Source organism: Fusarium mangiferae, assembly GCF_900044065.1.
Source record: "Fusarium mangiferae strain MRC7560 genome assembly, contig: FMAN_scaffold011, whole genome shotgun sequence".
NCBI classification, from domain to species: domain Eukaryota; kingdom Fungi; phylum Ascomycota; class Sordariomycetes; order Hypocreales; family Nectriaceae; genus Fusarium; species Fusarium mangiferae.
Genome location: NW_024573931.1, coordinates 60,457 through 74,509, shown reverse-complemented (window position 1 = coordinate 74,509; position 14,053 = coordinate 60,457). Strand labels below are relative to the sequence as shown.

At 41.5% G+C, this 14,053-nt stretch overlaps 3 protein-coding genes across 3 annotated transcripts; 2 read left to right on the top strand and 1 right to left on the bottom strand.

Annotated features, from left to right (window-relative positions):
* Window positions 1–55: 55 nt before the first annotated feature.
* FMAN_09791 (putative aconitase) lies at window positions 56–2,574 on the bottom strand (the record flags this gene model as incomplete). The annotated part of the gene is made up of 4 exons (XM_041820393.1): window positions 56–1,048; window positions 1,102–1,751; window positions 1,799–2,361; window positions 2,417–2,574. 4 exons carry the CDS (start codon window positions 2,572–2,574, stop codon window positions 56–58), a joined length of 2,364 nt encoding a protein of 787 aa, XP_041686277.1.
* A 378-nt stretch (window positions 2,575–2,952) lies between these two features.
* On the top strand, window positions 2,953–4,187 carry FMAN_09790 (uncharacterized protein; the record flags this gene model as incomplete). Its single annotated transcript, XM_041820392.1, has 6 exons — window positions 2,953–3,061; window positions 3,122–3,162; window positions 3,220–3,315; window positions 3,373–3,526; window positions 3,599–3,915; window positions 3,972–4,187. The coding sequence occupies 6 exons, from the start codon at window positions 2,953–2,955 to the stop codon at window positions 4,185–4,187; spliced, it is 933 nt and encodes a 310-aa protein (XP_041686276.1).
* Window positions 4,188–9,923: 5,736 nt separating this feature from the next.
* Window positions 9,924–11,570, top strand: FMAN_09789 (uncharacterized protein; the record flags this gene model as incomplete). Its single annotated transcript, XM_041820391.1, has 1 exon — window positions 9,924–11,570. One exon carries the CDS (start codon window positions 9,924–9,926, stop codon window positions 11,568–11,570), a length of 1,647 nt encoding a protein of 548 aa, XP_041686275.1.
* Between the last annotated feature and the right edge of the window lie 2,483 nt (window positions 11,571–14,053).

Here is a 14,053-nt window from a genome sequence, read left to right as displayed (position 1 = left end):
CATACACCAAATTATCTCTGATGAGAATCGCACAAAACTTATTACTAAATGGGGATTATAAGGCAGCTGATGGAGGCGACTTGTCTAAAAGCCGACTAGCCATCACATTCAGAGCACTTCCAGCCTTGAAATACTCAACTTGCTCACTGGTAAAGGTGTGCTTAGTTCTGGTTACCCAACTTGTACCATCCTTCGAACTGATTCTGAGCTGCACATGCTTTCCAGGTGCTAGCCCCGCCAGTCCAACAATGCTGATGCGATCGGAAGCCTTGATCCTATCATAAGCCGTATCATCAACGAATGTCAAGGCCAGCATACCCTGCTTCTTGAGATTGGCTTCGTGAATACGGGCAAATGAACGGGCGATGATAGCAACGCCGCCAAGGTATCGGGGCTGCAAAGCGGCATGCTCACGTGATGATCCCTCGCCGTAGTTGTGATCTGCTACGACGACCCATGGAAGTCCTCGCTGTTGGTAGTCTCTGGCTGTGTCTGGAACACCACCATGCCCTCCAGTAATTTGGTTTACCACCTTATTAACCTCTTTGTTATCCGCGTTGACAGCGCCAATGAGAGTATTGTTAGAAATGTTTTCTAGATGACCACGGAAACGCATCCATGGGCCTGCTGTAGTGATATGGTCTGTTGTGCATTTACCAACAGTCTTGATGAGGATAGGACACTCGACGAAATCTTGCCCGGACCAAGGCTTGAAGGGAGGTAGTCTTTGCAAGCGTTGAGACCCTGGTGATATTTGAACGTCTACGGTTTGTCGGAACTGGGGGTCCGTCGAGGGCGCATCGTAGACATGGTCTGTGTTCTCATAGGCCTCCGATGGGAGTGCGTCACCACTAGGAGGCTTGAAACGGAACTCATCGCCAGACTCTGTGACAAGGCTATCTTGCAGCGGATTGAAGCCGAGGTCGTCAGAAAAGACCTTCGCCATGACCATGTCAGGGGAAGAAAGGAATGCATGGGTGGCTGGGTTTCCGTCAAGGCGTCCTGTGAAATTTCTGTTATAGGATGCCAGGATTGAGTTTGGCGTGCCCTGTTCATGCGTGAGAAATGAATAAAGATAAAAGGTCAGGAGTATCAATATACCTTCTTCATCTCGGTTCTGTCCCATGAACCACAGCAGGGCCCACAGGCATTAGACAGGATCTTGCTACCCAGACGCTCAAAGACCTCAGTGACGCCCTCACGCTTGAGTGTCTGGTTTGTCTGCTCACTTCCAGGAGAGAGGAGCAATGGCATCTTGGGCTTTAACCCTGCATCCAGAGCTTGGCGTGCTAAGCTGGCAGCGCGAGATAGATCTTCAAAAGAAGAATTTGTGCATGATCCGATGAGTCCGGCGGTAAGCTTTTGTGGCCACTTATTCTCCTGAACTGCTTGACCCAATTTCGAGATTGGCGTCGATAAGTCTGGCGTAAATGGGCCATTGATGCGAGGCTCTAGCGTAGACAGGTCGATCTCGATAACGTGGTCATACTCTGCACCCTCGTCTGCTTGAAGCTCATGCTTGGCCACTTGTAGAGCTTCAGCCAGCTCGGGTCGGCGGGTCGCGCGTAAGTAAGAAGACATGGCTCCAGAGTAAGGGAAGATGGACGTTGTTGCTCCCGTTTCAGCGCCCATGTTAGTAATTGAGGCCATCCCCGTAGCTGATATTGTTTCTGCGCCGGGACCAAAGTATTCAATAATGTTTCCGGTGCCACCCTTGACTCCAAGGATTCCTGCAACTGCATTGATGACATCTTGATTTATCAGTAGCTGTATACAGAATGGTTCATGCATAACGTACCTTTGGGACTAGTCCAGCCGCTTAATTGACCTGTCAATTTGACCCCAATGATTTTGGGGGCTGTAATCTCTAAAGGAAGACCTGACATGACATCAACCGCATCAGCACCACCAACACCCACAGCGATCATGCCCATCCCGCCGGCATTTGGTGTGTGAGAGTCAGTTCCGATTAACATGCCGCCGGGAAAAGCGTAGTTCTCAAGCACAATCTGATGGATGATGCCTGCATTGGGCTTCCAGAAACCCATATTGTAGCGTTGACAAGCACTTGACATGAATTCATATACCTCACCATGGCTTGTGAGTGCCCCTGCTAGGTCTTGTTGACTCCCATCTCGTCCTACGATAAGATGATCGCAGTGAACTGTGGTGGGAACTGCAGTCTTGTCAAGTCCAGCTGTCATGAATTGAATGATAGCCATCTGAGCTGTCGCATCTTGGCAGGCTATTCGCCGAGGTTTCAGCTTTAGCTGTGTTGTACCTCGAATCACTTTCTCATCTTGTTCACCATCAAGGTGGGCAAGGAGAACCTTCTCAGCATAGGTGAGAGGGCGGTCAAGGCTGAGTGCAACGCAATCAGTAACCATCTAACTGCATAGAGGGTGAATTGACCTACATCTTCCGTAAACGGGGAAGTCTATCCACGAAACTCACATAGTCAACGCTATGATCAGGCTCAAATCGACTCAATGGTGCTTGTCCCCTAACTCTAGCCACTGTGGCCATAGATCGAACGGCGGACCCTGTGCCTATTGTGCGGCCAACTCTCAACATTGTGTCTGTGGTATGAGTAAACAAGGTAAAAAATCTGCTATGTAGTAGCCACCAGGATTAGCTGTCACTATAATGTTGGGCGTCGGCGATATCTGCAAATCCACAACCAGTCGCGTCGATTGGATTTAAAATCCGCAAATGTCGGGGGCGGGGGAGTGGGTTAGCGCTAGCGTTTTTGAAGCGGACAGTCCCTCGGATAAGTCCGAGTCAAGGCGTCTCTGCGGATCGCCCATCGGAAACTGTCCGACGAAGACGATTTCAGTTCCCGATACCGAAACAAACTATTTGAGGTTTGAGAATACTTCAATATCCTAATGGTGTATGACTTTTTCATGTAAATCAGCTTATATTTTGTGATCAACTAAACATATTCTCATCATGGCTGCCACCGCAATCGTACCACTCACCTTGAATCAAACCCAATCGACCCGTAAGCCAATTTCATGGAGTAATCTGGTGGTTGGGGCCTCGATGAACATTTTCCAAGGTCAGTGTAGCCTCTGCCCTAGGCTGATATCTTGAAAATATCATGACTGACTTATCCTAGTCACTTCCTTGGGTCAACCAATGGAAGTCGTAAAAACACATGTAAGCTGGCTGTGTGCCCCAACAGAAAGGGATGATACTCACAAAGCCGGAAACCAGGTCGCGGCAAACAGGAAAGATAACCTACGTACGGCTATCAGCAAGACATGGGCTCGTGGAGGGGTTCGGGCGTTCTACCAAGGGCTCATTCCCTGGGTATGTAAGATAGCAGCCTATTTCTCTCCCCTTCGCTAACACCGAGTCGTTCTCAAGGCCTGGATCGAATGTTCGACAAAGGGATCCATTCTTTTCCTAGCCTCAAACGAAGTCGAGTACTATTCCAAGACCGTATTCGGAGCATCCCCGGCGATAGCCGGTGCATTAGGTGGCGTCGCTGGCGGTGCAGCTCAGTCCTATCTGACAATGGGTAAGTGAATCCATCTAGCATTGAGGTAGGCAAGTGAAATATGATGGACCACGTTGACATTCAGTCCACAAGGCATGACAACTTGCATGAAGACCGTGGAGGTCACAAGGCCAAAGAATGTTCAACCTGGTGTCCGCGTCCCTGGTACAATGGAGATCTTTCTTGACATCTTACGCAAGGAAGGCATCCGTGGTGTTAATCGAGGTGTCAATGCTGTCGCTTTACGACAAATTAGTGGATGGGCATCTCGAATTGGTATCGCAAGATTTGCTGAAGACCAAATACGAAGCTTGCAATCAAAACCTGCAGACGCAAAGCTTAGCTTCTGGGAGAAGATTGCCGCTTCAACTGTAGGAGGAGCGCTGAGCTGTTGGAACCAGCCTTTTGAAGTGAGTCAACTAACACCAAAGGTGCTGAGCAACGCTTGATACTAATGACGATACAGGTTCTTCGTGTGGAGATGCAGTCACTAGTTTCTAAGCAGAGCATCACATCAAAGCCAACTATGACGTCTGCAGCCAAACATATCTTGGCCACCTCGGGTCCATTGGGCTTTTTCAGAGGTGTTGTACCCCGAATCGGTGTAGCGGCCTGGGCCACAATCTGCATGGTGGGTTTTGGTGATATTGCCAAGGAGTACATTAAGGGATTAAGGTCATAAGATTTACTATTAACATCTAACAACCAAAAAAGAGATCTTAGCTATTTATTACAGAATTATAATTTACTTATTTTGAGAATTTATTTAGCTTAAGTTATATATAAAAGCTAGAGTTATTATAAATTCAGCCTTTAAACTAACCCTTTGAGCGACTTTTAGTTACTGAAAATCTCTTTAGATCTATTTTAGAATCAGCACAGACCTCCCCTACGTGTATCGGAGTGCTCCGACCGGTAAAGTTCTATAAAGCCGTCCCATGAGCACAGCACAGATTCCTGTTTTAAATGCTGCAAGCACACAAAGCTGACAATAGTGCAAAAATGGCATTAACAAATCTACTACAGCGCCTGCAGGCGTTCTCTTCCTGCGACGTATGACTGCCCTTTTTATACCCTGGCAGCACTAACTAACGTACTCATCCTATCCTAACTGCAAGGCGGATATAGGTCTAAATCTAATAGAAAACACATATAAATTAAAACCGCACTAATAAAAATAGGGACCTAAATCTATTGCCTTTAATAGATATAGGTTACTATTATAAAAAGTTAAAAAAAATAACTTTTAAAGTTATATATTAATTAATAACTATTAATATATATCTTACTTTAACTTTAAGTTATATAAGCTTAATATTACAGTATTATAATTAAGTTAAAATCTAGATTATTATATTTAATATTATTAAAAGTAAATAGCAATTAATATATTATTTTAACTAAAGTTAGTCTATATATCTCTATATCTCTAGATAAAAATATAAAAGTAAAATAATAAGTAAGAAATAGTAATTAAGCTAAAGTAATCTATAAAAGCAGAAAAATTAAAAAAATAGTTAATAATAATAGGTTATTTATACCCTATAGTAATTAATATAATATATTACTTTATAGTTATTAGCCTATAATAGTTATTAGCCTATAGTAATAGAATAATAAAATTAAGGTTTAAACTATAATAACTATAAAAGTAAGTATACTTTATAGGTTAATAGCTATAAATATAATATATCTATATTAATTAGTTAGTATTTTATTATAATATATTAATAAGAGAATTATATTTAATATAAAACTATTTATAAAATTACCTAATTATCTATTTATTATTTATAAAATATACTATTATATATATATTAATAAAAAACTATAGTAATATTTAAAGTAATATTATAAGTTAATATAGCCAGTAAAAAGAAATAAGATTATAGTAATAATTTAATATAACTTTAATATTATTTAAAAGTAAAGTAATTTAATAATATAGCTACTATTATTACTAACTATTAACCTTATATTATTTATCTATCTATTAAGTTAAAAGCTTATATATAAAAAGGAAGGTTATTTATATATATTTAATATAAAATAAGGTATATAAAATTATTATTATAAAAAGTATTAATAGAAAAACCCTTAAAGAAGAGATAAAAATATCTAAAAATAAGCTATAAAGATACAGTAAGTTCTATAGTATACTAAAGTCTAGTATTAATAGTTATTTAATAATAGGCTAGATAGCAGTTAGTTTAAAATAAGGTTTAATATATAAGCCAGCTAAATAATGCCTAAAAAGGTAATTATTATTAACTAAATAAATTAAGTAATAAAATAGTAATAGCATTAATTTAAAATAGAAAATAAAAAAAAGATTAAAGTGGCTAATATAAAAATAAATATTAATATATAATTAAAATATCTTAAATAGGTAATATATTTAAAAGAATTTAATTTAAAAGCTATATTATAATTAATTAATTTAATAAGTAAATATAAATATATATTATAATTAATATAAAATAGTTTAATATAAGTAATAAACCAAGCCTATACTATAGCTATATTAATATAGGTTAGTAGCTAGGCATTATTTAAGGTATAATTATTACGACCCCAGCGGTTACATCACATATACCCCACAAAAACTCCACCTCAGGCCCACCCAGACGGCCAACCAGATAAGGGACCGATAAGGCCAGGACCGACAGCGCTCCAGGACCGCGTCGCTCCAGGACCGACGACGAGCTTATATTACGTCGCTTCCCTATAATCACCATAATATATATATACATTCATTTAGCATTAGATAGAACTTAGCTTACCAGCTATTAATAATACTTCTTTACCTCAATAAGCCTTACCTGCACTATTGACTATTAAGAGATATAATACTTCACTAATATACTTAGTATAACGCCCTACATACCCTGTAAACATAAACCTAGTATAGACTAGTTTACCTATTTAGAAACCTAACCGTTATAATAATAAAAAGAAGTAAATAAAAAGCTAAAGTAACTATTTAATAACTAAATAGAAAATAATATATAGGTATATTATATAGCTATATAGATTAAATTAATTTATTATATATATTATATTAAGGATATAGCAAATAAAAATAGGCCTAAGAATTATTTATAAACGATTTAATATAAATTATATACTAAAATGGGTTTATAGGGTATATAAATTTAATTTATATTGCTTTAGTTAAAGCTAAGTAGCTAATTAGTTAAAAATAACCTTAACCCTATATCTAGGGTTAGCTAGCTTTAGTATAGGGTTAATATAATACAGAAAAAAGGGGACTTTAATTAATAAAGAATAATAAGATAAGTGCTTATCTTTTTAGTTTTTACTATTACTATAAGAAAAAAAATATTAATTAGTAATAGAGGATATTATATATATTAATTAGAATTATTAAGTATTAATCTATTAGTTATATTAAGTAGCTATTTAGCCTAATATTAGTATTAAGTTATACTTTTAATTTATCTATTAGCTAAAGGGCCTAAAAATTATTTATAAACAATTTAATATAAATTATATACTAAAATAGGTTTATAGGGTATATAAATTTAATTTATATTACTTTAATTAAAGTTAAGTAGCTAATTAATTAAAAATAACCCTAACCTTATATCTAGGGTTAGCTAGCTTTAATATAAAGTTAATATAATATAGAAAAAAGGGAACTTTAATTAATAAAGAATAATAAGATAAGTATTTATCTTTTTAGTTTTTATTATTACTATAAGAAAAAAACTATTAATTAATAATAGAGGATATTATATATATTAATTAGGATTATTAAGTATTAATTTACTAATTATATTAAATAGCTATTTAGCCTGGTATTAGCATTAAGTTATATTTTTAATTTATCTATTAGCTAAAGGGTTAAGTGCTTAAAGATATTAAGGATTACTTTAGCACTTTAGAACTAGCTAACCTAAAGTTTATTATAGTATTAAAAGATAATAGCCTAATAATTAAATATCTTACTATTTTTAATAGATATAGTTATTATATATACCAATATCTTACTATTATATAGAATAATATTATTTATTATTAGCAAGAGGTAAGGTATAGTATATTAAAGGAATAGTAAATTAAGGTATAACTATAGATATAGATAGAAGAAAGAAATTATATACACTACTAGATCATTTAAGATAATAGTAATAGTAATAACCTAGCCAATATAGTTAATATAGCTAATACTAAAGGTTAAAGCATTATAAATAAGATTATTACTATAAGTTAGGCTTAACTAAAAAAAGAAGATATTAAGTAATTATAGAAAGGTAACTTAAAAGAAGATATTAACTGTAATTTATTATAGGTAAAGAGATTATATTAGGTATAGCACTTTAGCTTTTAAAACTTATTTAGTATTTATAATATAGCTATATAGATATAAAGAAAGGTAATAATAGGAAATTAGGCTAGATAAGTAGATAAGTAAGTAATATATAAATAAGTATTATTTAGTTAACTTAAGTAAAGCTTTAATTATAAGGTAAATTACTACTATTAGTAACTTAATAATATACTAATAGAAATACTATAATAGCTTATTAGTATTATAGTAATAAGTTTAAGTAATATACTATTTAATAAAAAAGGAAAGAAAATATTAATAATTAAATATCGCTTAATAGGTTATTATTACTTAAGCTTTTACTAAAGGTTATATTATATTAAATATAAAGAGGCACTTAAATACTAGGCTATTTAGTTTATAGATAAGCAGTAAAGCTTACTATATAATATTAATAAAGAGCTTTAAAAAGATATATTCCCTAATAGTTAAAATAGTAAGTTTTATAGTAGCTAAAATATTAATATTAATAATAAAAAAAATAAAGAGGTTAGTAAATATAATAAAAAGTTTAATAATAGTAATCGCGGACACGCTGCTGCTGCCTCCGGTTTAGCGGCACTGCTCAAACAGGCAAGACGCGCGTGCCGCACATCCGCACGACCGCGCATCACGTGACTCCATGTATATAAGACAAGAACCTCCTCCGACCCTATCAACATGTATCTTTGACCTCTGCTTCTTCCCATACTCTGCCCATTTGAATCCGCTGGTCTCCATTTTCTGCAAGCATCGCTGCCTTCAGCCCATCTCCCTTGGCCCATTCTGCCACGTCATCGTTCTCATTTGGAACGCAGTTCTCTCGCGACACTTGCATCCCAAAGCCTGATTGTGGAGGGAATGAGACATGCTCTAGCATTCGTTTTCCATTCTGCCCTCTGATATTATTACTAACTCTATTGTTTGTCTCGTATGGCTTCCTTTCCCGTCCTCTTCTCAGAATCTAACGACGCCAACAGTCTAGAGACAGTTCCCCAGGTTGGGCCGCCTCACAGTGGTGTGATGCTTCTCAGGCTGTAGCAGAGCATCTCACGGCAATGTTTTTCCTTGTGAGGCCTCCAGTCGACGCCCATCCAATGGCAGAAATGCCGCAGTGGCTTATCAATGGCCCCTGCTGCATGATGGAGGACGGTGCCATCTCGGACTCGCCTCCTGAGCCTGATATGAATGGCTCCAGAGGCCTCTGGCACAAACTTGCTCCCTGATTGGTCCCCTCAGTGGATAGAGAGGGTGAAGCGTCTGATCACGGGTCGCTCGACGGGGCCCGAGTCACCAATTCCCTGTTCAGGGGTTGCCAAGACTACCCGCCGCTTGGGCGGAAGTTCCTTGATTACTTCCTGTTGGTCTTCGGCTCACCCGTTTCCGTACGGATCGCGATGGCTCAGACGCCTCAGAAATGGAGCAAGTCAGCATGTCGAAAGCGATGATTGGGTGAGAAGGAAGAGAAGGACGCGCGCACTACGGCGAGCTGTTGGTGTTGCACGCATGCGACCTCCGTAGTCTCGCTGTTGCGGGATCATGAGACGTTCATGAAGGCATCTCGAGCGCTCTGAATGGCTCAGAAGGTTCCTGGCTGTGACGATCAACATGTGCGGGCGCAGCGTCGAGTTTCATCACGGTCAGACGGAAGAGCTAGTGCTCCGGGGAACTTCCTACCCGGTGCTGTCTGACCAACTGGAAGTGACGCGTCGTGCGTGAACAGTCCAACACCCATCATGACCTGCCTCATCTGGTATCTCTTGAGAACTCTGCCTTGCCAGCGAGTGGCGTGGATCCCTGGTGATATACGAGAAGTGTGGCCCGGCAGTGAAGTGATTGGCATGAGCGAGAAGCGGTTACGTGTCTTCCTCGTCCATCCAAACCACAGTGATCTTGTAGAACGAGGAGAGGCACCAGGACGGCACCGAGCTCGTCTCCTAGAAGGGGCTGGGATTAGTTTGTCCGCATGGTTCAGCTGCGAGCATATAAGCCTGACAATGCCCGTCTATCTTCATCTTCAATTTGGCCATACTGCGAACATCAAGCTTCTTAACTCTTTGCCTCCCTACACACTGCGACTCAAGTATGACCTCGTTGATTATTGACTCTGAGCAGCGGAAGCTGTTGCAGAGCTTCACTCCTCCTGCCTCCCAGCCAGGCACGGCATCTTTGCATGAAAAAGAGGCGCATTCGGCTCTTGGAAAATCTAGGGACACAGCGATTTGTATTCTCTCTGATGTAGAGTCTGATACTGAAGATGAAGACGATGCGAGTCAAGAACTCGATGGTTCGCAATCTTATGCAACACGTACCAGTACCCCGGATTATCTGGGTAAGTCATCGGGGCTATGGGGCTCTTGTTGGGTGAAAGGTTCTGACAACCGACGTGTAGATCTGACTGCCACCGAATATGGCGCAACTGAGTCAGAAACTACCATTGGCGCGAACACTGCGTCAGCAGTATCCCCGCCTCAAGCGGATGCCGCCCCAGCTTGGCCGAATGAGCCAAATAAGTCTCACCTCGCTGATGCTGGACTGAGCCAACAATCTTGTGGGATGAATCACTTACTGGTCGGAGACACGTCCACTGAGTGTCAAAATATCAATTTTGCAACACCTCCTACCAGCCCTGAAAGCCAACCATACCCAGTTGCGGCAGACGGGAAACAGCTCCGACCCGAACCAGCCAGTCAACAGAGCAACATGATGGTCGATGCTGTCTCTGACCATGACGTTTGTCATAGCTCCCAGGGCTATCGGGATTCCCCTTCAACTGGCGCACACTCTCCCCGGGCTGCTAGCCCCATCGAGGTGGTCCAGGCATCACTCCAGGAAAACGAAATACCCGCCGGCAAGTCGTGCGACGATGCCATTCCTGAAGTCCGCACCCCATCTCCCGCAAAATCCTCTGTTGAACCGTGTCAAGGACAAGCCTTGGTTGATGCAAGCAGCGCGTCCACCCATGTCGAGTCCGAAGCTACGGAGGCTGGGTCCGGGTCCGATGCCGAAGTGTCTTCCACGTCGCCGTCACTTCGTCGTTTCCGCCACAAATCCTCGCCGTTGCACAAAGCCATGCTGTCTAAGGACGGTGACACAGGCAGTGACGGTTCAGGGAACGAGAACGGTCTTGACGGGCTAGGATCTCAACATAGTGAAGGGAACTCTTCTTCTCTTCTAGATGTTGAAAATTCCGGCTCGGAAGACGATGATTTAGATGATGTTCACCAGGGTCGCAAGCGCCGCAAGATCTCGAAATCCACTTCCTGTTCGGTCCGCAACACAGCCGCCAGTTTTCGAAGCTCTCGCAAAAGACAATCGGCAACACATACCGCGCAGTTACCTAGCGATATCCGAACACCAGAGGCAACGCCAGCCCCGTCCGAAGCTAGCATGTTTCTTGCTCAGTTCGAGGAATGGTCTCTCAAAGATGTCTTGCTCAAGCGCATCACTGAGGGTGACAAGACGACATTTCAATTACAGTTTGAATGGGACCACGATTCATGTCAGCCGAATGCTGGCAAACCCATATTGCATCTCAAGAACCGCAGGAGGCTGCTCAAGACTCTGCACTCGCCTACAAAATCATCTGGCAGAAGATGGACGTCAGAAGAGGACAAAACTGTACGCAGGATGAGACAAGATGGCAAACCTTGGGACGACATCCAGCGCGCCCTTCCACACCGTTCTGTGGGCACGATCCAAGTCCGGTACTCGACCAAACTCAGAGACTGATCCCGGTCGTCTACAGTAGCTCGACTCAACTTTTTTTCCTTTTCGGTACGATGGGTAGATAATTGAATGTTGAGATAGAAATAAAGGCCCTGTTTTGTTCTTCAGCCTGAACATTAGCCAATGCTCGCGCATGAACGATTTCTTTGGGCTAGCTTGCTCACAATGGGTCATACCCTGTTTATTTGACCCATCGTGAATGGTACTTGGCTCCTTGTCCGCGGCCAGAGCCTGCCGGTAGTGCTAAAGTGTGAAATCGAAGTAGTCGCAAATCTCCCAGATCGGCAGGCAAGGGAGAATATACATCAGGCCAGCAGCCTCCGTCTCGAAACAGATGGCATCCAGCTGTCGAGTGACAATGTCTCTGAGTACTGTTCCTCATGACTTGATTGCTTGAGGCGATTGTACCGTAATGAATTGTTGGGTTGCTCGTATTCTGTTTACCTCGTTGTGCTAGCTTCGAAGGGTCGCATTCATTGCAGCTATCTGGGGAGATGTGATCGTAGATGGGGGAGAAGAGGCGGTCCGTTTTAGTCGGCCGGCAGTACTCGGGGCGTTTGTCGGATGTTTCGCTTATATTGAATTAACTTCAGTTGCCGTCTTCTTCAAGCTTTGCTCGAAGAGATGACACAGCTGTGCCGCCAGAGTTGAAGTCTTATGTGATCATTTAATTTTTGTATTGCCACAGCGTTATCATGTCATTTGTGGTACTGTCATGGATGAGATACGCTCCAGTCGGGTACTTTCCAGCCCCTAATCTATGGCCGGAGGCTGAGGTGCTCTCGGCCTGAATGAAGCGGATTGATGAGCAAGTTTCGTTGGCGTTAGCTGCCGTTGTCTTGGTTCAACGCCAGGCTCACGCTAACGTCCGAAGCTGGGTGACGGGCATTCTTGGGTCGGCCATGTTCGATGTCCCACGTTTGGACCCACCGCCCGAAGCGAGCTCCATCTGCCTACCCGAAGCAAGGGGATCAACAAGGGCTTATTTGAACTGCGAATGTGTGAGGAGCTATTCTTATTCCTTCCTATTATACGGTTGAACTCATCTTTTTTTTTTTCCCTTCCACTTTGGATGTTTGTTTTCTTGAATGTTGCTCCAGGCCCTATGTCGGTGTGCGACAACTTTCCAGTAGTTTTCCATCACTCTCGCTTGAGAGTTTCGGTCGTGCTGCAACAGGTGGAGAGATGGTGGATGACCGGGGATTATTTCTTCCGAGGTTCGGGCACTGCGATTTTCCGAAAAGTTAGGCCTTGCAATTTCATGTCACGGGCGAGATACGTGGATGACGTCATGAATTGGTCCATCGAATGATGCTCAGCTTCACAAGCATCACGCTAAATGACGATTCCCATTTTTTTTGTCGTCAAGACATCACGGCATCCTGATCTTGTACACTTATGTCTGCGCTTTATTTAGCAAGAGTCTCGCAAAAAAATCCTATTACTTTTGTAGTGCATACTAAAAAAACACGTCCGGACTGACCTCGTCCATTCACGCCTACACCTTCTCAATCAGCCGCTCTACGATCACCCTGTGACTGGTTCAAGTCGTAATGACGTATCGCTATCGTCGTCTTGTATATCGATTTGTGTACTTTGGTCTAGCAGGAACTGTACGATAGTTTTAAACCCAACGAATGGCGCTACATGTAGTGCATTAATGCCCTCATCTCTCGCCGACTCCCTGCATGCCTTCCTTAAGCAGAACGGTATCTTTACGTTCCACAAATGGCCAGGATACCCTTGACCATTTTTGTATGAGCTTCGCTATTCCAAGTCTAGGGGCCGGAATTGAACCTTTATAGGTATGCTAGTTTCGAACTGCTCGAGGTGTGACGCCGTTGATTCTGCTTTAGTAACCGAGGTACGTATACTCCAAGTATGTTTATGTACAGAGCTTTGAGTGCTGCTTTCGACGTCCCGGTACAGGGGTTCTTATTACAGCAACCTGCCATAAGCTCCGCAATGCCCCGCATTTTCCTGCTACACACTTGTGCCTGTCTTCGTTCGCAGCACCCCAGCAGAACCATCGCACAATTCACGTTTTCATACATACACATAGGTTGAAGGAAGTGACTGAAAACCGAGATAAAGATGTTGCATCCATACACAGACTAGCTGCGGGATGTTGTCTGCCGTGCAAGAGAAACCATGACGTCTTCAGCCGGGGCTTATGAACTTGAGTCACACATGATCCAGATGGAGACAGAGACCCATTCTCTTTCATATACCTTCGGTGCATGTGCTTGGTGTGCGAACATGGACACGTCTCAATGGTCGAAGATTTTAAGCAAGCGATATGATAAGAAATAAGTGATGATAGTTTATGCTCTAGAGCCGTGATGCAATGGAGATAAGAAGGGAAAAGATGGTACAAAGAATAMRAGATMTGCCATCATTTGGAGAATGGATGAGTTATGTACCAATCCAGCCCCATCTCTTAGACTAGTCAGACGAAATATTCATACCGATCTTTTGTGTTTGTT